This window comes from Oryctolagus cuniculus, chromosome 21, assembly GCF_964237555.1.
Source record: "Oryctolagus cuniculus chromosome 21, mOryCun1.1, whole genome shotgun sequence".
NCBI classification, from domain to species: Eukaryota; Metazoa; Chordata; class Mammalia; order Lagomorpha; family Leporidae; genus Oryctolagus; species Oryctolagus cuniculus.
The window spans coordinates 31,572,037-31,598,170 of NC_091452.1; the positions used below are offsets into that span (position 1 = coordinate 31,572,037).

The 26,134-nt window shown below is 56.4% G+C and overlaps 2 protein-coding genes across 4 annotated transcripts in view; one reads left to right on the plus strand and one right to left on the minus strand.

Annotated features, from left to right (window-relative positions):
• Positions 1 to 3,835: 3,835 nt before the first annotated feature.
• The window catches only part of RSPH14 (radial spoke head 14 homolog), a 70,435-nt gene continuing 48,136 nt past the window's right edge, over positions 3,836 to 26,134 (plus strand). Inside the window, exons 1-4 of one of the 3 annotated variants that reach the window (XM_008250155.3) lie at positions 3,836 to 3,905; positions 6,385 to 6,631; positions 7,202 to 7,304; positions 10,013 to 10,131. In XM_008250155.3, the coding sequence (XP_008248377.1) occupies positions 6,433 to 6,631; positions 7,202 to 7,304; positions 10,013 to 10,131 (421 nt within the window). In that variant the 5' untranslated portion in view covers positions 3,836 to 3,905; positions 6,385 to 6,432. The remainder of the gene's footprint in view (positions 3,906 to 6,384; positions 6,632 to 7,201; positions 7,305 to 10,012; positions 10,132 to 26,134) is intronic. The other 2 variants (XM_008250154.3, XM_051837138.2) reach the window with 2 other exon arrangements.
• Positions 18,076 to 26,134, minus strand: part of GNAZ (G protein subunit alpha z) — a 46,752-nt gene continuing 38,693 nt past the window's right edge. Inside the window, exon 3 of the mRNA XM_051837136.2 lies at positions 18,076 to 19,887. Coding sequence (XP_051693096.1) covers positions 19,543 to 19,887 — 345 coding nt within the window. The 3' untranslated portion in view covers positions 18,076 to 19,542. The remainder of the gene's footprint in view (positions 19,888 to 26,134) is intronic.

Genomic DNA, 26,134 nt, shown 5'->3' on the forward strand with positions numbered 1-26,134 from the left:
TTATACATTTGCTGAAAGTCCTATGCCTGGCACTCAGGAGGCAAAGAAACGGAACGGACATGGTCTCTACCCTCAGGGAAGTTGGAGTTTGCTGGGGAGGACAAAGAAATAAATAGAGAAGTAAGAAAAAGGCAGAGTGCCAACGGGGTGATTAAGCTACAGCATCACTTATTAATTTGGCTTGTAGAGAAGGAAGGCTTCCTGGAGGAAGTGTCCAGCCAGCTGTGTCCAGCCAGCTGTGTCCCGAGGACACAGAGGCAGTTAGTGCTAAGGCAGTTCAGGCTGCAGAAGGAGCTGGCCATTTGGGAGACTGAGAAGAGAGTTCAGGAGTAGGCATTGTAACAGGGGTGAAGACACCTCCTGGGGGGCAGCACTGTGGCATAGTGGGTTAAGCTTCCGCCTACAGTGCCAGGATTCCATATGGACACTGGTTCAAGTCCTGGCTGCTCCACTTCCAATCCAGCTCTCTGCTATGGCCTGGGAAAACAGTATAACATGGTCCAAGTCCTTGGGCCTCTGCACCCACATGGGAGACCCAGAAGAAGCTCCTGGCTTCGGATTGGCCCAGCTCCAACTCTTTCCTCCAATGGGGGAGTGAACCAGTGGATGGAAGACCTCTCTCTCTGTCTCTCCCTCTCTGTAACACTACCTCTCAAATAAATAAAATTCTTTTTTTAAAAAAAGACAGCTCTTGGAAAACCACATCCTGTATCATAGTGCCTTTTTAAGAAAATATTTATTTATTGAAAGGCACAGTTACAGGGAGAGGGAGAGGGAGAGGGAGAGGGAGAGGGAGAGAGAGAGAGAGAGAGAGAGAGAGAGAGAGAGAGAGAGTCTTTCATATGCTGGTTCACTCCCCAAATGGCTGCAGTGGTTGGGGCTGGGCTGATCCGAAGCCAGGAGCCAGGAGCTTCTTCTAGGTTTCCCAAGTGGGTGCAGGGCCCAAGTGATACCGACTTGCTCATTAATATTTCTGAAATTAATAAGCAGTGTGGGTCACTGCCATGAATTCAGAGAAGAATTCTGAATGCTGGCTCAGATAGACCAGACGACACGGTAAATTTTTAAGCTTTTTATTCAGTGGGAGACTGTGGGGAGCAACTCGGACTAGACTAAGTTACTGGAATTAAGACTTATTCTATGCATCTGCTCTCCCACAATATGGCGCTGAGAAGGGAGAAACAGCTTCTACACAGCTGCCTCCAGTTCAACCAATAAACTGTAGGACCTACTCCTGATTGGAGGAGAGCAGCGTACTTGGCGTGTGGGTAGCAGAGTTGGGATTGGTGGAAGAGGACTATAAAGGAGGAGAGAGACAACATGCACCAGGAACATCTAAAGGGAACATCCGAATAACATCTGGGCAGCCCCTGAGAGAGCCGGCCAGCAGTGAGCCACTCCCCCGCAGAGGTGGGGAAAGTGGCAGGGGAACCGCCCTTCCACAGAGGTGGAAGGATCGGCAGCCAACCCGGGAAGAACCAGCAGCAAACCCGGGGAGGGCTGAGCAGACAAAAGAACAGCGCAGGGTCCTGTGTCGTTCCTCCGTGAAGAGGGGGAGCGACAGGAGACGTGCGTAAGAGAGTGAGGGCTCTAAGAGAGAAGGGAAGTCTAGATCTACACTGAGCAGAGAGGTGGCCAAAAGCCATGTGCAGCAAGCATTTGGCCAAGAGCAGTTACACGCAGCTTATCCCAAGCAGCAAAGCAGAGGCAGAGCTCGCTGGCGGCCCAAAGGCCACGTACCCCGAAGGCGCAGGGCAACAAAGGTCCATAATGGGGAAAACTGGCCGGCCCACCTTGTTTCAGGCCTTTTATCCACTTCCAAAGGGGCGTGGTTACATAGCCTGATGGGCGGGTGGGCTGAGATCACACAGGGGGCGTGGTCTTCCAGCTCCCAAATTTAATCAATTTGATCCTATCTGCCTGCCTACATCACAAGGACTTGGACCATCTTGGCTGCTTTCCCAGTGCAGGGAGCTGGATGGGAAGTGGAGCAGCCAGGACTAGAACCAGTGCCCATATGAGATGCTGGCACTGTAGGTGGCAGCTTTACCCACTCTGCCGTAGTGCCTTGATTCCAGTCCCAGCCCAGTTCCACTTCCAGCTTCCTGGGAGGTAGCATGTGGGAGACCTGGATGGAGTTTTAGGCTCCTGGCTTCAGCCTAGCTCAGCCCTGGCAGTTGTAGGCATTTGGGGAGTAAACCCAAATGGAAGTGGATGGAAAATCTTTCTCTCTCTCTCTCTCTCTCCCTCTCTCTCTCACACACACAAACACACAGATAAAAATAAATAAATAAATAGCCGGCGCCGTGGCTCAATAGGCTAATCCTCCACCTTGCGGCGCCGGCACACCGGGTTCTAGTCCCGGTTGGGGTGCCGGATTCTGTCCCGGTTGCCCCTCTTCCAGGCCAGCTCTCTGCTATGGCCAGGGAGTGCAGTGGAGGATGGCCCAGGTGCTTGGGCCCTGCACCCCATGGGAGACCAGGAAAAAGCACCTGGCTCCTGGCTCCTGCCAGGATCAGCGCGGTGCGCCGGCTGCAGCGGCGGCCATTGGAGGGTGAACCAGCGGCAAAAGGAAGACCTTTCTCTCTCTGTCTCTCTCTCACTGTCCACTCTGCCTGTCAAAAAAAAATAAAAATAAAAAAATAAAAATAAATAAATAAATAAATACAATTCAAAGGAGAGAGCCCAGATGACTGGAAGAAGCCACTTCCAAGGGATCTGAGCAGCCAGCTGGGGGCTTGGACTCAGACCTGAGATCAGTGGGGAGCTCAGGGAGGATTTTTCACAGGTGGCAGTGGCTGCGTCTGGCTTGCTTTTTTTTTAAACAAGGATTTATTTATTTGTTTGAAAGGCAGAATTACAGAGAGGCAGAGGCAAAGAGAGAGAGAGAGAGAGAGAGAGAGAGAGAGAGAGAGGTCTTCCATCCGCTGATTCACTCCCCAAATGGCTGCAGTGGTTGGAACTGGGCTGATCTGAAGCCAGGAGCCTGGAGCTTCTTCCAGGTCTCCCACGAGGGTGCAGGGGCCCAAGGACTTGGGCCATCTTCCACCGCTTTCCCAGGCCACAGCAGAGAGCTGGATTGGAAGTGGAGCAGCTGGGTCTCAAACCAGTGCCCCTAGGGGATGCCGGTGCTGCAAGTGGTGGCTTTATCCACTAAGCCACAGCGTCGGCTCTTCTGGCTCGCTTTTGAGAACAGCAGTGTGTTGGGTCCAGCACAGGGTGACCTTTGTCATTCCGACGGTGAGCTTGAAGAAAAAGGAGCAAAAGGGGCCAGCGCTGTGGTTCAGTGGGTTAATCACTGCTGTGACACCGGCATACCCTATTGGAGTAACAGTTCAAGCTCCAGCGACTCTACTTCCAATCCAGCTTCTTGCTAATGAGCTTGGGAAGGCAGTGGAAGATCTTCCAAGTACGTGGGAGACCAGGATGGAACTCCTGGCTCCTGGCTTCGGCTTGGCCTTGATTCAGACCTGGCAATTGGTGGCCATCTGGGGAGTGAACCAGGGCATGCAAGATCTGTCTCTCTCTGCTCTGTGACATTCTGCCTTTCGCGTGACTGTAGGAAGCTACTACTGACCGTCTGAGGCTTTTGTCCCTAGGATTTAATCTGAAGATCAAAGGCATGCAAAGCGCTCAATATAGAGAACATCGTAGCTAAGCCACTCTGTCTCCCTTACGTACCTGGGAACAAAGCTGAGCCGCCTTTTGTTCCCCCCACAGTAACCCCGTAAATTATTACAGTTCCCCCTTGGCAGCAGGTCCTAGCCTGGGGCTGTTAGCGCCTGCGCAGAGGGAGACGCAGCAGACGCTTCCCGGTCGCTTAGCAACTGGGTCACCTAGCAACGGGCCCGCACACTACCAGCTGGCCGGCGCCAGGAGGCAGCTGGTGCGCTGAGGCAGGTGAGGTGGGTGGCGGCGGGACAGGGGCCCGGGATAGGGTGGAGGGGGTCCCCTAACCCACCCAAGGCTCGTGTGTCCCAGCACCCCCCCCCCCCGCCCCAGTCGTGCTCTTTCACCCCGCAGCCGTGCCCTTTACAGGAGGGCAGGCCCTTGTCCCCAGCGCCTACTGACCCTGCTGGGAAGCCCAGATCAGACACGGCCCTGTCCCTTCCAGCCCGACCTCCTGGACTGACCTTCTGGTGCCGGGTATCAGAGTCTGGCTCACTCTGCAGGGCTGGGGCTTGCCCATGTGACTAAGCCCAGTCACAACCATAATCATAACCCCAGTTAACCTATCTGGAGCGCTGGTGAGTCAGGCCAGTGTGTATCTGTGGGTTATTCTGGAAGGTGAGCAGGAGGTGCCATTACTATGACCTTGTAGCAGGTTGCAGGGAGGCACAGATGAAGGAAGGAACTTGTCCAGACAGATCAGCCATCTGCTGGCTCACTCCCCAAATGCCCACAACAGCCAGGGCTGGGCCAGGCTGAAGCCAGGAGCCTAGAACTCCATCTGGGTCTCTCATGGGTGTGATGACCCATGGACTTGAGTCATTGTGCACTGCCTCCCAGGGTGCACATTAGCAGGAAGCTAGAATGAGAACCAGGAGCTGGGACTCAAACCAAGCAGTCTGGTGTGGGATGCTGGTGTCCTAAACTGTCGCTCCCCGTCTTCGTGGAGGAACGACACAGGACCCTGCGCTGTTCTTTTGTCTGCTCAGCCCTCCCCGGGTTTGCTGCTGGTTCTTCCCGGGTTGGCTACCGACCCTTCCACCTCCGTGGAAGGGCGGTTCCCCCTAGCCACTTTCCCCACTTCCGTGGGGGAGCGGCACACCGCCGGCCGGCTCTCTTGGGGGCTGCACAGGTGTTCCTTCAGATAGATGTTCCCCTTAGATGTTCCTCGTGCATGTTGTCTCTCTCCTCCTTTATAGTCCTCTTCCACCAATCCCAACTCTGCTACCCACATGCCGAGTACGCTGCTCTCCTTCAATCAGGAGCAGGTCCTGCTGTTTATTGGTTGAACTGGAGGCATCTGAGTAGAAGCTGTTTCTCCCTTCTCAGCGCCATATTGTGGGAGAGCAGATGCATAGAATAAGTCTTAATTCCAGTAACTTAGTCTAGTCTGAGTTGCTCCCTAAACAGCATCTTTTTTTTTTTTTTTAGATTTATTTGAGAGGCAGAGTTACAGAGAGGGACACACACACACACACACACACACACAGAGAGAGAGAGAGAGAGAGAGAGAGGTCTTCCATCCGATGGTTTACTTCCCAACTGGCCGCAACAGCCGGAGCTGGGCGGATCCAAAGCCAGGAGCGAGGAGCTTCTTCCAGGTCTCCCACGTGGGTGCAGGGGCCCAAGGACTTGGGCCATCCTCCACTGCCTTCCCAGGCCATAGCAGAGAGCTGGATCAGAAGTGAAGCAGCTGGGTCTTGAACTGGTGCCTGTGTGGGATGCCAGTGCCACAGGAGGAGACTTAACCCACTACACTGGCACCTTTCAGGCGCATCTTGGCTGCCGTGTGAAATGCCTGCTCCTGGAGCTGGTTCTTCCTAAGCCACCAGGGGATGCAAGCTCTCTGCCTCTCCCTGCTCTGTGACATTCTGCCTTTTGCGTGATTGTGGGAAGCTACTACTGACCTTCTGAGGTTCTGGCTAGAGTTGCCCAAAGTGCGTGTGTGTGTGGGGTGAAAACAACCCCCCTCTAACCTTCGTTCAGTTTTTGTGGGTGTGTTGGAAGCACCTGAATATTTCCTGATAGATGAATGAGTTAGACCTGGATTTGGACAACGGCTTCTACCTTCCAGGTTCTGTGGCCTCCAGTGAGTTCCTTGGCCTACACCATACTTGTAAAATATGGATAATATGAGGATTCTTCCAAGAGTCTAATGATAAGTGGAATTAAACTTTGTTTTGGCACCAAAGAGTCTGAAATCCATGCAGTATTTTGATAATACATATTTTTCATGAATTTTTTGAAGAGCCTTTGTCATGTATAAATTCAAACTTTTCTTTGCACCAAAATAACCTTTCAATTCCATTTTCCGTGCGCTTTTTTGAAGTCCCCTCATACTAGTCCCTTCCTAACGGCATGGTTGAATTAGATACTAGTTATTGCTGGCACGAGGTAATCACTTATTGGAGTGACCAGTATGGATTGCTTAGTTTTTTTTTTTTTTTTTTTTTTTTTTTGGATAACTCTTACCAAAACTGTAGACTATCCGTGGTTTCTTCTGTCATTAAACACTACTGCGTGGAAGAACTCTGCAGTTTACCTTCCCTGGGGGCTTGAACCTATCTATCTACCGCTGTCAGCCTCAGTCTACCCATCTGTATAATGGAAGTAAAAATACTCTCCCGCCTCCACTCCCAGTTTTGCAGATCAGATGAGAAGTAGCTTCTACATCACAATAGTAATAACGACAGCCTTTTGGGTTCCTTTAACCAGTGATTTCTGCAGAGCTTCACTCGGAGAGTCCTTTGCAGGTGTGCGAAGATGGCCAGTGCCCGGATCTCCATGTACCTGCCCCCCGACGTCAACCCCACGCAGGCTCCCATTGCCTACGGCTGTCGGGCCCTGCCCAAGCTGAACAAGGAGCTGCAGTCAGAGCACCTGCTGACGAGGCAGAAGGCCCTGGTGGCCCTGTGTGACCTCATGCACGACCCCGAGTATGTCTACGAGGCCATCAACATAGGTGAGAGTGTCCCAGCCCAGGCGACCGTGCCAGGGGTTCTGATGTGGCTTCAACGCCGGGTGGAGCTTCAGGAAGAAGGGTTAGAAGGGTTGCTGTTTAATTAGCCTGACCGTGGACCAGCACCACCCCATGCACAGTGTCTAGGTTATCTTAGTCTTCATAGCAGCCGCCTGCAACCGACAGATAAGAATGCAGGTTCAGAGAAGGGGTGTGAACACGGGGCTGTCTCCTCGGAAGCCAAGCGGGATGTTTATTACCTAGCAGTGCTTGGTGTCATCCACTCAAGGCCATGGGACTAGTTTGGGACAGGGTTATAATTTGACCCCATGTCTCTCCTGGGTCAAGGGTTGTTAACCCCAGGGTGGACTTGCAAGCATTTGTAGAAAGCGTGCAGCAGGTTAGATGAGACAGCACCTTCAATGACTGTGAAATGCTGTGTGTCCCCTGTGTGATTTCCCAGCGCCCCCAAAGCAGCAGAACCTCTGAGACTTCCTTCCTGCCCATGCGTTGGCGTCTGGGTTAACTGAATTCTGGGACTGGCCCGTGATCAAAGGATTTTCTACCTCCTAGGCTGCCTGGAGAGCCTGAAAGCCTTGCTGAAGGACAGCGACGACGTGGTGCGCATCAAAACCACTGAGGTGCTCTACATCATGGCGACGCATAACGTGGGCAGGTGGGCAGCCGTCCCTGGAAACCTGGGTCCTGCTCCTCCCCTTGGGTGGCTGCCCTTGGATGACCTGGAGTGCTCTGAAGTTGTGTCTGTAGCATTGATCTTCTGGGGGGGTTTTAAAGATTTTATTTATTTATTTATTTGAAAGGCAGAGTTACAGAGGCAAAGAGAGAGAGAGAGAAAGAGAGTGGCCTTCCATCCATTGGTTCACTCTGGCTGCAATGGCCAGAGCTGCGCTGATCCGAAGCCAGGAGCCAGGAACCAGGAGCTTCTTCCGGGTCTCCCACGCAGGTGCAGGGGCCCAAGGACCTGGGCCATCTTTTGGTGCTTTCCCAGGCCATAGCAGAGAGCTGGATCAGAAGTGGAGCAGCTGGGACTCAAACCAGTGCCCATATGGGATGCCGGCACTGCAGGCGGCAGCTTTACTGTCTTGGCTGCTGTGGACATCTGGGGGAGTAAACCATTAGATGGGAGCTGTCTGTCTCATAAATAAATAATTTAAAAAAATGCTGACACACAGGAGTCAAGCATCTCGCACCTTTCCTGTCCCCCTCCTCCTCCGTATTTCTAGAGCCAATATGGACATTGTTAGGCAGTAGGCCTCCAGCGGGGGGTGACAGTGAGGGGTGCTGGGAGGAGAGGTGCTGAAGCCTGGGCAAGTGGACTGAGACTAAATGCCTGGGGAGGGTTTGGTAGCACTGGGAGAGCCTGGGCACCAGGGTACGGGGTCGGGGAGGTCGCTGGCTGGGCCCCTGTTGGCAAGGCTTGTCAAGGACATAGTCAAGAAGTCACTCCTGATCCAGGACCTGTCCCCACCCACTCTCTCTGTGTCCCTCCCATGACCACTGCCAGGCCAGGGGATGGAAGCCGGGGAGAGACCCGCTCGGCCAGCCACATGCTCAGAGGCTAGGATTCCCACACTGCATAGCACCAGGAAGGAAAAGGGCCCTGGTGAATTTCCTCCGGGTTCAGTGGTGAACTCACAAGTAAAGCCAACAGCCTGCAGGGCCGCAAGTCTGAGTCTCTGCCCTGGGTCACCCACGACGAAAGCCTTCAGCTGCTTCCACCCACGTGAGTGCTGACGGGAGCCGGGAATGAGGTTGGCAGCCCCAGGCTCCGTGTCCCTGGCGCCATGAGGAGGTACTTTGTATGATGGCCCACAGACCAGGTGGCTCCTGGGCGGATAGTTCCCTCCCCTGCCCTCTTGTTGGCCTGCTGCGGGGGAAGTGGGGAGGGGGGCAGGGGGGCACACTCTGCAGCCGAACGCAACCAGCTTTGGACGCATGAGTGACCTTGGGGTTGGGTGACTGGGCACCGAGCGAGGAGGACCTGGCGGTCAGGAAGGGCCCTGGCACCTTGATTTTTTTTCTCCTTGTAGAGTGATGCAGAACACACCGTATGGTTAAGTCCTGATCGGTGCTGCAGTGACACAATTGGTCAGGCACTTCCTGGGTGCTGGACACTTGGCTGAGGGCTTCACGCCTGACGTCATCTGTTTCCAGACCCAACGCTGAGGGGTGTGGCCTCAGAAACCCTCTTCCCATCTGTGGGCAGGCCCGGCCATCAGTTGGTCAATCAGGAGAAATATGTACAAAGCAAAGAAGTATACAGATGGTAAACTTAAGTTACACCTTTCTTTTCTTTCCCTCCCTCCCTCCCTCCCTCCCTCCCTCCCTTCCTTCCTTCCTTTTTTTAGATTTATTTATTCATTTGAAAGGCAGAGTTACATAGAGGCAGACAGAGAGAGAGAGAGAGAGAGAGAGAGAGAAAGAGAGAGAGAGAGAGAGAGAGAGAGTCTTCCATCTACTGGTTCACTCTCCAAATGGCCACAACAGCTGGAGCTGAGCTGATCCAAAGCCAGGAGCCAGGAGCTTCTTCCAGGTCTCCCACGTGGATCCAGGGGCCCAAGGACTTGGGCCATCTTCTACTGCTTTCACAGACCATAGCAGAGAGCAGGATCAGAATTGGAACAGCCAGGACTCGAACTAGTGCCTGCAGGCGGTAGCTTTACCCACTACGCCATAGCACTGGCCCCTCACCTACACCTTTCATTAAAAAAACTCCAAACACATATGACAAGGCATCTGCCAATCCCTGTGTGGGACCCAGGCCTTTTCTGGGATATGGGTTCACTGGCTGATGTTTTCTGCAATCTTTTTTGTTTAAAGAACACTTATCTGATTTGTCGCTTTGATTTTTTTTAAAAAGGTTTATTTATTTATTTGAAAAGCAGAGTGATAGAGTCAGAGACAGAGATCTTCCATCCACTGGTTCACTCCCCAAATGCCTGCAATGTCTAGGGCTGAGCCAGGCTAAAGCTAGTAGCCTAGAACTCCATCTGGAAACTCCTACGTGGGTGCAGGGGCCTAAGCACTTGGGCCATCCTCCACTGCTTTCCCAGATGCCTTAGCAGAGAGCTGGATTGGAAGCAGAGCAGCTGGTGGTCATATGGGATGCTGGCAATGCAGGTGGTGGCTTAACCTGCTGTGCCACAGTGTCGGCCCCTACAGCTGTGGCTGTTGGCAGTAGGAGCCTCACTGCTCTGCGGACATGGCCTCTGGGGAGTCCCTCAGGCGTTGGCCACCTCTGGGCTCTGTGCGCTCTCCTGAAGCCAGAGATCAGAGACGGGACTGCAGCCAGGGCAGCTGGCGACACTACTCCCTCTCCTGGCAGGGTTCCAGTTAGGTCTGCATCTACTTTCCCTTCCCTAGGAATGGCTTTCTGGAGTGTGACGTCATCCCGGCCCTGTCCTCCCTGCTCAATGATCCCCACCCTGTCTGCCGGATGAACCTTCATCAGGCGTACAAGCACCTGGCTGAGCTGCCTGCAGGTAGGCATGCGTCCTGCACGTGGATCCTGTGGGTGTCCTGGTCACCCGTGGGCCTCCTCTCCAGATCACCTGTGAGGGGACTTCAAGACATTCATGGAAAAACGCAAATAGAGAAGTTTATTTGGGTGCCCCACATTTGGAAACTCATGCATATATGTATTTTTTTAATTTTAAAGATTTATTTATTTACTTGAAAGCCAGAGTGACTAAGAGAAAAAGGGAGAGATAGTTTTTTTCCATCTTCTGATTCATTACCTAAATGGCCTTAACGGCTGGGGCCAGGCCAGGGTGCAAGGACCCAGGCACCTGGGCCATGGTCTGCTGCTTTCCCAGGTGCATTAGCAGGGAGCCAGATGGGAAGTGGAGCAGCCAGGACTGGAACCAGCGCTCTGGTGTGGGCTGTCGGCCTCCCCAGTGCCACAGTGGCAGCACTGCCATTGTTTTACAACTCCCATTTCCCATGAATGTTTTTTGGAAACTCCTTGAGCTGCGGTTTCTCCTTTCTGCGTCTGCGGACATACGAATCGTTTCTAGTCTAGAATCGCCAACAGCAGAGTGGGCACTGACACTTCTACAGGCTTCCTGGGACGTGTGTGTGCGTCTCTTGTGTGATGCACCTAGGAACAGAACAGCTCCTGGAGGTGACCCTCACCATCAGTTTTAGAAGGAACAACCAAATGGGTTTCTAGCTACATTCTTGCCAACACTTGATCTTTCTGTGTTTCTATTCTAGCTATTTTGGAGGCTGTGTAGCAGTGTCTCAGTTTGGTTTTGGTTTTAATGTGTATTTCCCTGGTTGTCGCTCCCCGTCTTCGTGGAGGAGCGACACAGGACCCTGCGCTGTTCTTTTGTCTGCTCGGCCCTCCCCGGGTTTGCTGCTGGTTCTTCCCGGGTTGGCTACCGTCCCTTCCACCTCCGTGGAAGGGCGGTTCCCCCTGCCACTTTCCCTACTTCCGCGGGGGAGCGGCACACCGCCGGCCGGCTCTCTCGGGGGCTGCACAGGTGTTCCCTCAGATGTTCCCCTTAGATGTTCCTGGTGCATGTTGTCTCTCTCCTCCTTTATAGTCCTCTTCCGCCAATCCCAACTCTGCTACCCACACGCCGAGTACGCTGCTCTCCTCCAATCAGGAGCAGGTCCTACAGTTTATTGGTTGAACTGGAGGCAGCTGTGTAGAAGCTGTTTCTCCCTTCTCAGCGCCATATTGTGGGAGAGCAGATGCATAGAATAAGTCTTAATTCCAGTAACTTAGTCTAGTCCGAGTTGCTCCCCACAGCTGGTGATTAAAGGGAAATCTGTAAAGATATACTTATTTGAAAGGCAAGAATGATAGAGAGGGAGATACACACACACACACACACACACACACAGAGGTCTTTCATCTATTGGTTCAGTCTGCAGATGGCCACAACACTTGGGACTGGTTCAGGCCAAAGCCAGGAGCCTGGAACTCCATCTGGGTCTCCCATGTGGGTGTAGGGGGCCCAAGCATGTGGGCCATCTTCTGCTGCTTTTCCCAGGCACATTAGCAGGGAGCTGGATCAGAAGTGGAGCGGCCGGGACTCGAACCGACGCTTATTTGGGACGCGGGCATCGCAGGTGTCAGATTAACCCACTGTGTGCCACAGTGCCGTTCCCCTCCTGTCTCAAGTGAGGCTGGTCGTGCCTGCCTTGGAGGTCTGAACTGAGACCTGGCTGGCCAGGGCTGTACCGCAGCACCAGTTAGGAAGGACGTAAAGGCTCTAGGGCAGGTGTGGGTGCCCCCTGACTTAGGGCCCAGGGGGAAAGGGCTATGGGATCAGGTGCAGAGAATCAGGCCCAGCAGAGCGGAGCCCTTGAGGCCATGGGGTTGCTGTCCAGCTAGGAAGGCTGATCTTCCGGTCTGGCTGGGCTCAGGGATGAAAACACGTCGGGGCTGGACAACAGAACTCTGATGGTCTTTAAAAAGACCCGCTTCCCTCCACCACCCCTTCCCAACCTCAGCCTTACTTACCCCAGGCCTCCAGTCTCCGGGGGCGAGATTTCCTAAATGCACCTTGGAGGATGTGCACGTGTTCTTGGGGTGGAGAGCCAATGGGGTTTCAGAGTGTCTCCCAGGAGAACCGGGGCTGAGCTTATGCCCAGGTGCTCAGCAAGCAGCAACCCGAAGACCTGAGCCAGGGCATTGTTCTCTGGCTCCTGGGGGTGTGCAGAGGGGGGATTGGCTGTTCTCTCCAGGGCTCTTATAATACCTGGGACCTGTTCAGCCTCCAGAGAGGCACAAGATGATGGTAACGAATGCCGAGTACCATCCCCAGCTTTGCCAAATCTCAGTGTTCTGCTGTGTTTCATATCTGGTTGGGATTTTGGATCGGAAACCCCACAGGTGTGGTCCAAGCAGCCCATGAACCTCCTGCTGTCCAGCACCCTGCCTCTCTCCTGCCCTCCCTCAAGCCGGCCATCCTGTGATGACTGTGTCCCCGCGGCGTGTCTGTATCTTTGACCATAGATGTAACTACATCCATCAGCAGGTGACACAGACATCCCCTTGCTTTGCCAGTTTGGAAACACAGTGTAAGCACTTAGAAGACCTGAAAAACGGTCACGTTGTCACCTGCAGCTTTAACCAGGTCATGTTGCAGGCCTGCTGTCGTTTATTTCCTGCACGTTCTGCCAGCGTTGGAATGGGAAGGGGGTTGCAAACAGATCCCCCTGCGGGCAGGCAGGTGGGCTGCCTCTGGGCCGTACTGCAGGAGGGAGTCCTGGTTGCTTCCCAGTCCACAGCAACAGCAGGCAAGTGAGCCCGGGTGGCACTGTGCATTTCCACTGCTGTGTGGCTTTGCCGTCCCCTGTGATTGACAAGAAGGAGCCTCTTGGCCAGTGCCGCGGCCCACTTGGCTAATCCTCCGCCTGTGGCGCTGGCACCCTGGGTTCTAGTCCCGGTTGGGGTGCCGGATTCTGTCCTGGTTGCTCCTCTTCCAGTCTAGCTCTCTGCTGTGGCCCGGGAGGGCAGTGGAGGATGGCCTGCACCTGTGTGGGAGACCAGGAGGAAGCACCTGGCTCCTGGTTTCGGATCGGTGCAGTGCGCCGGCCGCAACGGCCATTTAGGGGGTGAACCAACGGAAAAGGAAGACCTTTGTCTCTGCCGGCCGCAACGGCCATTTAGGGGGTGAACCAACGGAAAAGGAAGACCTTTGTCTCTGTCTCTCTCTCTCTAACTCTGCCTGTAAAATAAATAAATAAATAAATAAATAAATAAATAAATAAAAAGGAGCCTCTTCCCTCTTCCTGGTGCCTCCTGGGGTTCCGCTGCTGCACAGTGCCTCCTGGGAGCTGGGGCCCGTGCTGTCCACGAGTTGTTTTCTCATTCCTTATTGATTCGAGGGAGTGCGTCCTGTATCCAGGATTCTAATCCTACACTAGTTACCTGCACAGCAAATATCATTAACCTGCACCGTCTGCCTGGCTTTGCGCTGTTTGTTGGTTGGTTCACTGGCCCAGCAGCTTTTTATTTGAATCATGTAATCATGTCATCAACCCTTTCCTTTGTGCATTTTTGAGGTGCTGTGTGAAATAATCCTTCTTTACCGTAAGCTCCTATTTTTTTTTTAACCGAAATGTGAAAGCTTAGCTTTTCAAGTGTAGAAGGTACCTGGGGCGGGTTTCTGTCTGTCTTTTTTTTTTTTTTTTTTTGACAGGCAGAGTGAACAGTGAGAGAGAGACAGAGAGAAAGGTCTTCCTTTGCCATTGGTTCACCCTCCAATGGCCGCCACAGCTGGCGCGCTGCGGCCGGCGCACCGCGCTGATCCGATGGCAGGAGCCAGGTACTTATCCTGGTCTCCCATGGGGTGCAGGGCCCAAGCACTTGGGCCATCCTCCACTGCACTCCCTGGCCACAGCAGAGAGCTGGCCTGGAAGAGGGGCAACCGGGACAGAATCCGGCGCCCCGACCGGGACTAGAACCCGGTGTGCCGGCGCTACAAGGCGGAGGATTAGCCTGTTGAGCCGCGGCGCCGGCCCTGTTTGTCTGCTTGAAGCTCTTGTCCAGTCAACACAGCTTCCATTCTGAAATGGCTCTGGGTAGACCCCTGGTTCCCCCCATCTTCTCTCCATGTGGTGTTTTCCGCCCCTGAAATCCACAAACCCTGGGTGTATGATGAGGAGCGAAGCTCTGTGGTCCTAGGAGCCCGATGAGCAAAAATGGCACTGGGAGTCGGGGTGCTGAGTCTCAGCTCTTGTTCCCAGGATCTGCTCCTTAGCCTCCTGAGGCTCCCCGGTGAGGGCTGTGCAGCAGTGTCCCGGGCTGGGGGAGTGGCTGGACAGAGGCAAGGATGGACGGAGGAGGGAGGAAGTGTGGCTGGCGCCCCTCCTGGGCATCTGTCTATAAGAGGGCATCTGTCTCTGTGGCTCCACTCTGACTAGCATGTGGCTGTGGGAGCCTTCACTGCATCCCTGTTAGCTTAGCTGGGTGGGGCAGGCTGGATGCCAGGCTCACCCGGCTCCCAGTGTGTGCTGGTGGCCGCTGGTATATCAGGGTTTCCCCACGGCCACTCTGCAGATTTCTCCCCATTGCACACGCCCTCTGCTCCAGGCGGAGTGCTAGTACTCAAGTATTGGCTATTGGCTGGGCCGTGGCTCACTAGGCTAATCCTCCGCCTGCGGCACTGGCACACCGGGTTCTAGTCCCGGTCGGGGCGCCAGATTCTGTCCCGGTTGCCCCTCTTCCAGGCCAGCTCTCTGCTGTGGCCAGGGAGTGCAGTGGAGGATGGCCCAAGTGCTTGGGCCCTGCACCCGCATGGGAGACCAGGAGAAGCAACTGGCTCCTGCCTTCGGATCAACGCGGTGCACCGGCCGTAGCGCGCTGGCCACAGCGTCCATTGGAGGGTGAACCAATGGAAAAGGAAGACCTTTCTCTCTGTCTCTCTCTCTCTCACTGTCCACTCTGCCTGTCAAAAAATAAATAAATAAAAACAAGTATTGACTATTTAGCAGGTTTTAGGTCATATTCTTTTAAAATTGTTTATTAATTTAAAAGGCAGAAAGACACATGCCCATACACTCACACACACCCATACCCCCCCCCCCGAGAGAGAGAGAGAGAGAGAGAGAGAAACAGACAGGAAGATCTTCCGTCCTCTGGTTCACTCCCCAAATGGATTCGACAGCTGGGACTGGGCCAAGCCAGAACCAGGAGCCTGGAACTCCATCTGGGTCTCCTGCGTGGGTGGCAGGGACACAGGTACTTGAGGCATCATCTGGTGCTGGCCAGGATGTGCATGGGCGGGGAGCAGAGCAGCGGGGACGTGGGCCAGTCCTGTGGGTGTTGCAAGCGGCGACTTAAAACTGACCCCTTTATATCATATTCTTAAGGATCACTTATTGTTTTTCTTGCTAAAGTTCACTCACCTTCTCGTTCATTCATTCAACAAATGTGTGCTGGACCTTGCTCTGTTCCAGCCACCGTGCCTCAGTTTCTAAATTATCTGTGGGATAAAGTTGGGAGCCCCACTTGATCTGAGTTGCTGCGTGAGTTCCCATAATGAACACCAGGGGGCGCTCTAGGATGGCTGACTGTCCTAATGGCTCCCAGGCCTGGGAAGGAATGGGGTAGGAGCCCTCCTCCCAGGGAGTGCCTTATGCTAGCGCCTGGTGTCAGGTCAGGGGAGAAGAAACCAGGATCATCGAGGCAAATGTTAGCCCAGGCTCCTGCCAGCCAGGCCCCAAGTGACCACCCAGAGTCCCTCTCCTGCTAACCTCATGTGAAACCAAGTCTCCTTTTGTGACCAGGTGTTTTTAGGGAGATAGGTCTGATGCAAGATTGGATTCTTTTCCAACCACATTTTGGGGTGCAGCTGAACATCCTCTAAGACCCTCTGGGGTGTCCCACACCTGTGGATTTGGTCCAGCCTTCCTTCTGCCACCCCCTCTTTGTGCCAGGCTCTGAGACGCTGGTCCAGCTCCAGGGGCAGTGCAGTGGGACCTCCTGGGCAGCCAGGGACGGGGAGGCCATGCTCAGGCCTTGCTCACTGCTGTGTGGGAACTGGATCCTGGGATTCAGAAAGGAGAAGGGCCAGCTGGGGTGGGGGGCAGCCTGCAGCCTGCAGCCAGGAGAGACGTCTGGACGCCGATGTGAGTCTGATCATTTTGGGAGTGCAGGGCTACTTGGGGTTTTGGTGCCTGGGCTAGAGAACTGTGTGGGGGTGGCTGGGTTCGGGGGAGCAGAAGGGGTGGGAACAGGCTGCTCGCCTAGGCAGAGCCCGTGCTGCAGAGTGCCTCAGTCCCAGGCTAGCAGCCCCTCCAGGGTCCCGGGGTTATCCTCATGCTTCCTTGTTGCTGGATGAGCTATCACGGCATTTCACCGTGGTTTGCGACTGGACAGCTTGCTACAAATGGAATTACCCGAGGGTGTGCAGTGGGCTGTGCCAGCTGGCACCTGCCCTATGCCCTTGCTCAGCTTGGAGGCCCCCTCCCTGTTCAGGCTGGGCTGGGTGCCCCCCTCCCCGGGGTGTCCTCACGGTGCAAGTGCAGCCTGCCCTGGCGTTTGCCTTGTGCCAGCTGGAGTCTCATCCCTGGGGAGGAGATGCCTCAGGGCCTGGTGGGTCTGCTGTAGGGCTACTGGGAGAGTATGGATAGGCCCAGCCCGGTCATGTATCACGCACCACACGGTGCTATGAAGTCACCCTGCTCAGGGCCTCTATAAAATGGAGTCCACAACCTTGCAGTGTGCAGTGAATGACAGGTGCAGGATTTTGGTGGCCACTGTCATGTGCCCAGTGTACCACCTTGGTGGCTACAGGGGAGAATGCAAGGCCCCAGGAGGAGCCCACGTGTCCTGGGCAGGGAGGCCAGGGCTGGGGTCCATCAGTTGCAGAGTGCAGGGCCCAGCTCAGCCCTTCTCTCACCACCCCTGTCGGTCCCTCTGGGTGCTCACTACCTACCCACTCCCCCCGCCCCAGCAAGGCCAAGGCCAAGGTCAAGGCCAAGGTTGGCCATCTGTCAGTGTTTGTACTCATTAGGCCTCCCCTGGACCCCTCCCAGTTCACACCTTCCCATGCCTGGCATGGACTGGGGGCAGGAGGCAGGTCAGGTGGGGCCAGACTTAGAGGTGCTAATACCCCTTCCTGCCCTGCCCTGGGGTGGGTGCCCTAGGAGGTGGGGTGCAGGGAGGGGGCTGGGCTCTGCAAACCAGGGTTAAATGCTTTGGAGGCTGTTTCCCCTTTAGCTGTGTGTTTCCACCACAAAATCACTTCGGACATGAAAAACAGAACAGGTCTCAGTGACAATGATAACATTAAGTCACAGGTTGGTTCCTTCTTAAACAAAAGTCCCCTTGGATTTTTGCTGTTTGCCGACAGAGAAAGGTGTGAAGAGAATCCCCCCCAGCCCCTCACATGGGCTCCAGAGGTGGTGGGAGAGCCAGGTCCAGTATGTGTCCCAGTGCACCCATCTGTGTGCACGTGTCAGGGCGTGTGCATGAGTATGTGTGTCTGATGCTCCCCTTTAGGGCTCTGCTCAAGGGTCAGGAGGCTAAAGGACAGCTCTGGGCTCCCTGTGGTCTCTGCCCACCCAAGGGCACAGCCAGAGGAAGAGGAGGATTGTTGAGGGCCCCACCTCCCAGCACCCTGCAGAATCTGCCCTGCGCTGCCGTGGGGGCTGGGTCCTTCCTGACACAAGGAACCCTCCTGCTCTGTAGGGATGACCCTCATGGGGCATCTGTAGGATGGGAGGGGTCTGGATGAGGGACTGGTGGGAGGGGCTGGAGCCGTCATCACCCACAGAGCTACGCTTCTCGGGTCCCATGGACCTGGCCGGTCTCCCTGTCCGGCAGCTTTCTTGTCCCTCCGGGTGGTTTTATTCTTTGGAACCTCAGTGTGGAAGGCGGTTTCCGGCTCCCTGAGTGTTCCGAGTGAGTTCAGACACACTCCAGCTGCACACACGGCACACAGCACACGGGGACGAGGCGTGGCTCCATTCAGGGTATTTTTTTATTTTCGGAAAGTAGACAATCTTTGACTTTCGTTACCAATCACCAGCTTCTCTCTTCCCCGTCTGTACATCCTTCAAAGTCCCGGGCCGTGACTGCACTCTGACCTTGGACACGCGTGGCTACCAAACACAGGATGAGAGCAAAGACTTGGCAAGGGCTCCGGGCGGAGCCTCCACTGTGGGGAGGAGTGGAGGGGAGGGGTTATATTCACACAAGGCCTTGGGCACCCACGGGCCCGGGGCAGGAAGGCCGGAGCTCAGTCCCAGCAGGGCCTCCCTCAGGCCACCAGCTGTGCCTTCACAGGAGTCACGGCTGCTCCCGGGACCCCCCGGCTCCCTGCCCCTCCCTTCACCAGGCAAAAACCGCTGAGGATTCACCCTTGCGACACTGAGACGTCCATCCGCTCCTAAGTGAAGAACCTTCTTTAAATACATCACGTTTGTTTTCTTAAATAAAAACAAAGCAGAAAAAAACCGCACCGAGAACAGGAGGTCGCTGCAGAGGGTTTATGTACAACGTGGTGCCCCCGCGGGGCTGGCATGAGGGCTGCCGCTCGCCCCGGGGTTCTCGTAACGACTTTTGACATTCAGCAAGCCAGACACAAGAAAGGACCATCCTGGAGGGGAAAAAAAATATGTCTTGAAAAAATCTGCATTTTAAAAAAGAATACTCAACTGCGTCGGAAATTTCCTGTATTTTTGTGTTTTTTCTTTTTTGCGAAACACCACGAAGTTTGGCCAACGACGACGACAACAACGAAAAAGAGGATGTCGGAGAAGAAAAAAAACCAGGTTTCGATTTTATAAAACATCACACTGGTAGAAGAAAAGCTGGGAACCCCAGCTGGCCTAGTTAGATACACCGTGCCACTCGTTTTATTGTGTCGATTTTTGCTGCATATTTCGAAGCTGTTTTATTTTAAAAAGAGCCGTGAGTGGCTGGAGGTCTGGTTGGTGCTGTCACCTGCCCCACCCTACCCCCTACCAGGGTCCCTGGTTCCACAATGAACGTGGCGGCCAGCAGGCAAGGTGCCCCAGGGCAGAGCTCTTCCAGGTGACGGGATGTACGGCTGGCCCGGCTCTCGGGCCCCAGCCCTGCCGCCTCGTCCTGGCAGTCTGGCGTGAGACCGCCATGCAGAGGGATGGGGCTAACTCAGGAAGGCAGAGTGAGGGCAGGATGGGCTAGTGGCGGACTTGCAACAGGCTCTCAAGTCTTCAACAGACCTTGATGCTTTGGGGAACTCTGCCGTCTCCGACGTGTGTGTTTGTGCACGTGTGTGTGCATGTGTGCGCGTGTGTGTGTCTATCTACCTAGTGATCTATCCGTACATATGGATGTTTGCGGAAACACGGGGCCGAGAGGCTGGGGGCTGCTCTCTGGGCCCCCTGTTGGCTGCCCTTGGGTCGGGGCCTCCCTCGCGCGGTCTTGTCACAGGCGGGTGGGCCCCTCAGCAAAGGCCGATGTACTTGAGATTGTTCTGTATGATGACGTCTGTCACGGCGTCGAAGACGAACTGGATGTTACTGGTGTCGGTGGCGCAGGTGAAGTGGGAGTAGATCTCCTTGGTCTCCTTGTTGCGGTTCAGGTCCTCGAACTGCCGCTGGATGTAGACGGCGGCCTCCTCGTACGTGTTCTGGCCCTTGTACTCGGGGAAGCAGATGGTGAGCGGGATGCGCCGGATCTTCTCCGCCAGCAGGTCTTTCTTGTTCAGGAAGAGGATGAGCGAGGTGTTGATGAACCAGTTGTTGTTGCAGATGGAATCAAACAGACGCAGGCTCTCCGCCATTCGACTCTGGGCAGAGGAAGGCGCCGGCGTTAATCAGGGGGCAGTGAGTAAGCGCAGACCCTGCACCCGCAGCCCCTCGGCAGGGCCTCCTGGCTGACCTCTCTGTGCCTGGCCTCCGACGGGAATGGCTGACACTGCCCTCCGTGCCTGGAGCCTGACCCATGCCCCTTCTGGATCCCAGGACCTCAGCATGTAGCTTTGGAGCCTCCTCCACCCCTGTGGAGCTGGGCACCCACACCTTCCCTGACGGTCCCTCTCCCGGGTCCTCAGCCTGCCCCTGTGTGGCTATGCGACAATGCAAGGCTCCCGAGGACACAGCTGTCAGACCACAGCTGTCTGGATGTGAACATGAGCAGCTGTTGCCTAATCTGTGCCTGACCCCCGACCTGACACCTCCATCTTGCCATGCGGCATCTCAGTCCTGGGCCAGCGTGAGGGGGCAGGCAGCCTGTGCCTCTGTACCCAAAGATGGCAGGTTTACCGGAGCCAGGAACAAAGTGGCAGCCCTGGGCTGGGCTCCTCTCCCTGGCTGTGGGCGTCAGGGGCCTCCGGCTGCCCAGGGCAGGATCCCAGGCAGGATCCTGGCTGTGGGCTGCCTGGTGGCCTGGACTGAGTGGGTGCTCGGGACCACGATCACAAGGGCCCCTTCTCAGTGTGTTATGTCAGTCTGAGTTTTTACAGAGCACGCTTTTGTGTGACTCCCAAAGCTGGTTTCCCTGTGAGCCAGTCATTCTCACTTCTGCCTAGTGCCACCACCTGGCACTGTTGCTGGTGACAGCAGACCAATCCCCCCACCCGGCCCTGCCCTGTCTGAGCACAAACTGAAGGCGTGGTGTTGGGACAAGGTCTGGCACTGGTGAAGATCTGAAGCTTCAGATTTCAGGGCTTTTCTGACCAATGACATCACTGATGCCCGTGCTAATGAGGATGGTAACCACAGCAGGCTTTCACCACACAGACGTGAGGCACCGGCATCACTGTGACTGCGGTCATGATGATGGTCACACACGGAAACCCCATTCTCCAGAGCCCCTGGGTCCCCCAAGGCAAAGGCCCCGGCAGTGTCTGTGCCAAGGAGCAGCCTGGGGTGTGGGAGGGGCGGATGCTTGGAGGTACCCGTCATTACCCGGCACGCGTGCTCCACCCGGGAGACCCCACACTCCTGATTTCGATGGAGCTTAGACACTGACAAGCTGAGAAGTCTCAGGTCCAGGGTGGGGGGCCTGACCTCTGTGCACAGGAGCCCAGGAGGCGCCAGTGCCTCTGGCGGTGAAGTCCGTGAGGGCAAGATCACCGGTGGTCTAGGAATGTCACATTCTCCCGCGGGAGTAATTAGCGCTAACGGGTTCCTGGAAGCCGCATGGTGAGGACGGCTGTGGTAATGGAGTGTCATTTCTCACAGGGGTGCTGTCATAACTGGGGGCTGTGCTTCTGACCCCGAATTCTGGATCAGAGAAATAACAGCGGTGCCTGTTAGCACGTATTCATTTGGTCAGTTCACTGGGCACACCGGGTGACTCAGCCTTAGGGCCATGAGCCCAGGGGCTGTGGGGACAGAGGCCAGGAAGGAACAGCAGACTGTAGCTGGGGTGTGCAGGGGGGCTTTCAGTAGGGTACAGAGCTGGGGGTCAACAGTGGTGGGCAAGCCTGCCCCCTTGAGCCCCACTGGGCCACTTGGGGTGACAGCCAGGGGAGTCTGAGGAAGAGGAAGGGCAGGAAATAGCACTTCCATTGGCCATGGAGAGCTCTGCGGTACATGTGCACCTGCCCAGGGCTGCTCTCGGTTTGTTGGTGAGCGGGAGCTCAGCTTTCTTCTCTTCCTTGGCACGAACTCTGGGGGACCACACTGGCCATGGATCACTGGGTGCCCGGAAGTCACAATGAATACCTGCGCATACACCTGGCCCCTGGCCTCATTTATCATCTGGGCCCTGCCTGGCAGGGTTTAGGAGGCCCTGACCGACTATGCACGCTGGCACCCCTGATGCTTGTGGAGCCCTCCCCTGCGTGTGGGCACTGCCCTGCCTGTACCCACTCTGGGATCGTCATGAGCCGGTGAAGGGTCAGTGTTCAGACACCTGGTGCTGGCACGCACTGCGTCCAGGGGTGGTCCCCAGACCAGAGGGAGGCTTGTGGGTCTTGGAGGTAGGGGAAGTGGACTGGGGCGGGGGGAGACTGAAGAAGCATGGGTAGTCACAGAGACAGGACCCTGACCTGCCAAAGTTGACAGGAGAAAACTCTTTAGGGTCCGAGAGATCAGTGGTAGAAGAGGCCATGGTGGGGCAGGGGAAGGGCTGGGTGCTCGTCTCCCTGTGAGACCCAGCGTCCAGACCATGTGGGGGCCTTGTGGCCTCGGGAGCCAGGGTTGTAGCAGTGCCTGTCCCTCGCGGCCCCTAGCGTGTACAGGTGGCTACTCCAGTACCGACACTGCAAACTGCAATCCTCGAGAAAAAGGAGCTGTGCTATTTTGGGCCGTAACTCTGGAAACCATGGCAAGCACCCGTGCTGGGGAGGGACAGGAAGGATGCAGCCCCAGCTCGCCTTACCCTGTGCCTGACCTCCTGGGCCTCGCCCTGACCATCCATGTCCAGCTCACTGGGCAGGCCTCACTCATGGCGCCATCTTCCTGGAAGTCTGGCTCATCTCCCCACAGCATGCATCTGGCTGTGCTCCCTGCACCATGATAAAGTCCCAGCCCCACAGTCTGGCCTTTGGGGTCTCCCTTGCCCCTCTTCTCCCTTGATGGGTGTCCATGGCCTGGGAGGTGGCTCCACCTCCCACCCAGTCACCTCTCTTTCTGCTGCAGAGAGAAGGGTATGTTGGGGTCAGCACCAGGTCCCTGGGCCACGGTCGGAGGCAGCTCTGGGGTCCTGTGACTTTGCCCACGGCCGCTGCATTGCAGTGACTTCCTCCCTCAGCGCTGTATGAACATGTTCTCCACATAGCCAGGGTCACAGGAGCTGCCTCTGCAGCCCACCACCCCACTGTGAGGGAGGGCAAAGGCCTCCCCTTTCAGGCAGGGGACTGAGCCCAGTGCGGGACCAACCTGCCATGGCTCCATCAAAAACCCTATGTGGCATCGACTGCGGAATCCTCTTCCCCTGAGAGGGCCTCCTGCAGCTGCCAAGGGCACAGTGGTGGCGGCAGAAGCACCGGCCATTTGCTGCTGGGACGCCAGCCCAGCTCTCTCCAGGGCCTGCTCACCAGCGGGCCAGCACCTCCTTGGAGGCTGGGCTTTGGCCTTCCAGTCTGAGCTCTTCACCCCAGCACAAGGCTGGCCCCTGGAGTGACATGCTGCAGCAGTGGCCTGCGTCTGGTTCCTCAGAAGCCAAGGTCCCTCGGTCCTGACCCTCTGTGGAGGTTTCTTGGTGACACCAGGGGCAGCTGTCTCTGGTAACAGGCGCCAGGGTCCACGCTCACCTCAGTCAAGTCATTTCTCCCCTCTGAACTCAGTGTCCTCAGTCAGAGCATGTGGGCACCTGTGCAAAGGCGCACTGCTGCCCCAGCAGGGGCTGTGCCCCAACATGCCACTGCCCCTCGTGCCGACTCTGGGATGTCCTCTCGCCAGCGGGTCTGTTGGACGCCCTGCACCTCCCTCCGCCACCAGCACAGCAGAGGTTTGGGGACTTTGCCGTGGGCAAAGTCACAGGACCCCAGAGCTGCCTCCGACCGTGGCCCAGGGACCTGGCTGCAGGCAGGGCTTCCACAGGTGACACTCCTGTGCTGGCCACAGAGTTCCAGGTCAGCTTGGCTCCTAGGGAGGCTCCTGTGACCTGCACCTCACCTTCTGCCTTGGCCCCTGGTGCCCCCTGGGAGGCTGGTCTCCTTGCAGTGTGTGCCCCGAGCTGTTGGGGGGGCACAGAACAGCCCCAGTACTAGGCAACAGGTCTCGGGGGGCTGCCCCTGGCTTCCTGTGCCTGGCAGGGAGGGACCCACGGTGGCCACCTCAGTCCAGTCTGCACCTCACAGAGGAGCAGAGGCCCCCTTGGCATCTCCACCTCCAGCTGGGGAGAGGTCACTTGCCTACCTGTGACAGAGGGACAACAGCAGGTGCCCACTAGGCCGCACTGTCCAGATTGGGAGGAGGAGGGGTCTGTGTTTGGAGCCAGGGAGCCTGCAGTGTCTCCTCATGGCTGCCTGGCCCCAGTGTGGCATGCCCTGGCCTTTCTGTGGCAGCCGGGGGGGACCAGGGCCTCGTGGAGCCTGGGTGTTGGCCCTCCATCCACACACCCCTCCTGGCAGACTCAGCGCCAGGTACCAAAGGCCACCCCGGGCTGCTTTCACTCCCTGGATCAGAGCCCCAGGAACAGTGTCCTTCCTGTTCCCTCCTCACAGGTCACCGCAGGCATGGTCGTGACCCACGTCCTGTAAGTGGTGACTCACTGGCCACCCTGGGGGGAGCGCGAAGTCCTCCACAGCCCTCTCCTGCACCCCCCCCCCCATTTCTGATGTCCTCACATGCGCCCCATCTTCCTGCAGCCTCCTGGGGACAAAGTCTGGACCCCACACCAGCCCTTCACTATCGGGTGTTCTCCTGCCCCCCACCCCCCACCAAGCTGCTCCCTGTTCCTGCACCTCAGCTGCCCAGGTGTTCCACAGCCTGTTTGCCTGTCTGTGCCTCACACGGGATGAGGCTGTGAATCCAGCAAACACAGCGTGACTTGGCGCAGAGTGCACGGGCAGTGTCAGGCCAGGACCCCGGATCTTCACGGATCATGGCCGTAAGGACCCCTCCCCCCGACTTGCACCTGCCTAGGTGCGCCTAGCCTGACACAGGCCCGAGCTGATCATGCTGCCTTGGGGTTCTCAAAGTCTTAGGTTCCTTGAAAAAGACCTGAGTCAAAATGGCAGAAACATCGGTCCTGTCCCCTGACCTCGGGCGAGGCCCCTAAATTTTTGTGGAGGAAGCCAAGTGCCAGGTCGGAATTGGCATCACTCAGGGCTGCCCCTGCTTGTGGTCAGCTTCCCCCAGGCCTTGCACCTGTTTCATGCACCTCCTGTCTCAGAGGCTGCCCTGAGGCCTGCCCCCTCCTTACGGGGAAGGCCACCAGGTCTCAGGCAGCCCAGGGACCCATTCACCCCTTCCTGCGGGTGTGCTCCAGAGGCGGTGGGGCCACAGCCTGCTACCCACGGTCATAGTGACTCATGCACCAAACCCTTGTTATATGTTGCTGCTGCAGATAGGGGGCGCCTATCCTGCGCCGTGGTGGCTGGGACATGGCCACATGGCTCTGGAAGGCTCAGCACTGACCCGTCCTGTCTTCCTTCCCAGTCACTCTCCTGCCACCACATTCCCACTTTCAGGGTCCAAGGCTAGGCTACTGTGGTCACAGTGCAGGGCAAGGCCAGCAGGCCCACCGAGGGGTCTCAAGTCTCAGGTGACAGCAAAGACGCAGGAGCTGTCAAGCTTTTAGCTCTTCCTGGAACCGTGTGAACCCTGGCCCCGTGCCTGCTTTGCCTCCCTGGGCAGGTGTCTCCGGGTGCCCTTTCGTGTGAGCGGAGAGGCCTGGACAGGAAGAGCCTACACTGCTGGCGTGGAAGCTGTGGGGCAGCCTGCAGGGGCCAACCCCGCTGTGCTCTGCCAGCCACCAGCTCTTAGTGGTTCTGAGCCTCAGTTTCCCCATCTGTAAGACAGGTGACAGCTAGCAGCTGGCATTCAGGGACCAGACACACACCATCTGTGACTCAGAGAAGTGACCGAGTGAGGAAGGCGGAGGGGCAGGGCCACAGCTCACAGCAGCAGGGACCTTTGGATCTGGAGGGGAGGAAAGGCCCAGAGATGCCGGGGACATGGTGGGTGGGTGGGCTGGGGCTGGTGGGACCAGGGCCTGCGCGCTGGTCCAGTTGGGTAGGGAGGCTCTGTCGGGCCCTAGGCTATGGTTTCCTTCCCATGGGACACTGTCTCGCTTTAGGCAAGTTTGGGAAGCCCAGCTCCACTGCCACCAAGAGCCTGAGTGGTTGTTTGCTGGGCCATGAATTCAGCTTTTCACAATGGAAGCCATGCTGTGGGACCTGAATGAGCCCCATTCACATGGACAGGGCTGGCCCCGGGGCCGCCCACCCCGAGCTGAGCCACAGGGTGCCAGGCTCGGAGGGCACTGAGGGCAGCACCCTGCCTGGAGGGGCTGGGCTTCACACTGGCCCCCTCTTGTGGTGGGAGTTTAGGGGCACCACAGGGTGGGGCATAAGTGGAGGGGTGCAGAGGCGCAGGTGATACAGGCAACACCTCCCTGCTGGCTGGCCTGGTGTCCAT